This window comes from Oncorhynchus tshawytscha, linkage group LG26 (assembly GCF_018296145.1).
Source record: "Oncorhynchus tshawytscha isolate Ot180627B linkage group LG26, Otsh_v2.0, whole genome shotgun sequence".
NCBI classification, from domain to species: Eukaryota; Metazoa; Chordata; class Actinopteri; order Salmoniformes; family Salmonidae; genus Oncorhynchus; species Oncorhynchus tshawytscha.
Window position 1 is genome coordinate 22,489,731 of NC_056454.1, and position 2,663 is coordinate 22,492,393.

General features: G+C 38.9%; 1 protein-coding gene across 1 annotated transcript in view; it reads right to left on the reverse strand.

Annotated features, from left to right (window-relative positions):
- Positions 1–960: 960 nt before the first annotated feature.
- The window catches only part of LOC112225020 (interleukin-1 receptor accessory protein-like 1-B), a 173,932-nt gene continuing 172,229 nt past the window's right edge, over positions 961–2,663 (reverse strand). Inside the window, exon 9 of the mRNA XM_042306867.1 lies at positions 961–2,663. This exon is cut by the window's right edge and continues 581 nt beyond it. Within this exon, the coding sequence (XP_042162801.1) occupies positions 2,520–2,663 (144 nt within the window). The 3' untranslated portion in view covers positions 961–2,519.

The following is a 2,663-nucleotide window of genomic DNA, read 5'->3' on the forward strand; positions in this document are numbered from 1 at the left end:
TTCAGCAGGGACAGGGAAGATGGTTAAAATTGATGGGAAGATGGATGGAGCCAAATACAGTACCATTCTGGAAGAAAACCTGATGGAGTCTGCAAAAGACCTGAGACTGGGACGGAGATTTGTCTTCCAACAAGACAATGATCCAAAACATAAAGCAAAATCTACAATGGAATGGTTCAAAAATAAACATATCCAGGTGTTAGAATGGCCAAGTCAAAGTCCAGACCTGAATCCAATCGAGAATCTGTGGAAAGAACTGAAAACTGCTGTTCACAAATGCTCTCCATCCAACCTCACTGAGCTCGAGCTGTTTTGCAAGGAGGAATGGGAAAAAATTTCAGTCTCTCGATGTGCAAAACTGATAGAGACATACCCCAAGTGACTTACAGCTGTAATCGCAGCAAAAGGTGGCGCTACGAAGTATTAATTTAAGGGGGCTGAATAATTTTGCACGCCCAATTTTTCAGTTTTTGATTTGTTAAAAAAGTTTGAAATATCCAATAAATGTCGTTCCACTTCATGATTGTGTCCCACTTGTTGTTGATTCTTCACAAAAAATACAGTTTCATATCTTTATGTTTGAAGCCTGAAATGTGGCAAAAGGTCGCAAAGTTCAAGGGGGCCGAATACTTTCGCAAGGCACTGTAAGGTTAGCATGCTAGCTAGCTACACTGATAGCTGTCAGTGCCTGTTGATGTTCATCAACTCCACATGGAAATTCCCATACCCAATTCGTGAATATGTATCAATGGCCTTCGTCATTCTTCGGGGGTGCAAACTAAACGTTAATTTCATCTCTAGGACAGGAAACAACGTTGAAATAGTGGCGGCAACTTCCTCTGTGGGCGGGATCCTTTAATCATCATCTGTTCATAAAGCCTACCTACAGCACTACTTACACTTCTGACTTTTGGACCATGGAAGACCGTGTAAAATAGACAGAACATAAATGAAACAAGAGGAGATCAACATTTTTAATGTGCAGTGAGAAAGTAAGGGCAACTGATAAGTATGATTGTGTTTCTATAAAGATAGACAATTCTTTCCAAGTGAAAATCGTGTTTATATATATATTTATATAAATATCTATATCATATATAGAATACATATCTATTTGCTATGCATACTCAGAAATTACACCTTCAAATATAATTAAAAAACGTATTCCAAAGCACAGACTTCTTCTTTCTTTAAACATGACCTATCCTATGGATAAAAACAAAGGACTCTCAGGATGGAAAGAATACTTCAACAACTCAACCAAAACATTGAAAACGCATTCACTTTTTGACTCTAAGAATATTTTCATGAGGGACTCAAAATCCATCTTGTTGTCTTAACCAACCATGACCCATATAGCAAAGTAGTGTACAAAACCTGCATTACACACACTGCATACCTCTCCCTAAATGTCAGATGAAACGTAAATAAGTATGACTTCTCAAGCAAACTCTTTTTGTTATAAAAATATACTTATTTTTAAAATAATCTACAGATTTATTTTTAAGGTGAGGCATTTCACTATCACGCTAAAACAGCAAGGCTGTTTGTTTTTATAGAAAATATGAAACTCTGACTGACCGACGGGCTGACTGGAGAAGACTAGCATGACTCCCTAACTTCTCCCCTTCCTCTGGCCCACAGGAAGTTATATCAACATCACCGGTAGCTCCTCCTTATTTTTGCATATTCTATGATTTTTTAAAGTGTTTTTAAAACTAGATATACACCTTATACAGGTCAACAAAAATAAGATGTTGCTCCTTGAAGTAAAATGTTGCAATGTCCAAGCAATTCCCCAAAAGTGTAAAAGAAAACAATATATATCTTAAACTACACAAAGTCAAGATAAAAAAAACACAACAGCGCAGATACATGACATACTGGCTTTCTTCATAAGCATATAAAAAAAACACAAAAAAAAACATTTTTAACAAAGAAAAAACAGAAAAAATAGAAATATATAAATCTGTGTGACAAGTTAAAGCAAAGTCTTAAAGTAGAGAAGGCAACACACACGATTGAATAAAAAACAACATATGAACAAAAAACAGGAAGACACTGATGCTACAAATACATTGGAAATATATGTACAAGACCCTGTTTTCCTTTAGTGTGTGTGAGTGTATGTGTGTGTGCAAGTGTGTGTGCAAGTGCACAAGTGCCAAAGTGTGTGGGTTCTTTTATTTTGTATTCACGAGTTCATTTTGATCAAACTCTGTTGTCTCTTGATCAAACAGTTTGTTGTTGTCAGTCTGAATCTTTAATCCTCGGGTGAAAAACTTGTCCTCTGTGTACTTGAGGGCCACGTTAAATCCAAACTTGCCTTGACCCTGTCTTGCCTGTTGACAGGGGTCCATTCCAACCCAAACTCGTCACAATCTCTCAGCTATAGCTACAGTAGCCAATCAGAACTGGCTCATAGAAGCGTGACTATGCCACCAAACCAATCCAAAGGGATCCAACCCAAACCAGGCCAGACCAAACCACTAGTGTCGCATGGTTCTATCCTGTCCCGGTCACCAGATGACGCTGGAGATGCTGGTCTCCCTGGGCAACAACGGCAGCATGGCGTGGTTAGTGTGCTCCTCCTCCAGACTGTGCTCGCGGCTCTTCCCCGCCGGTGGCCTCTGTCCGTTCAGCAGCGTCAGCGGGATGTTGCA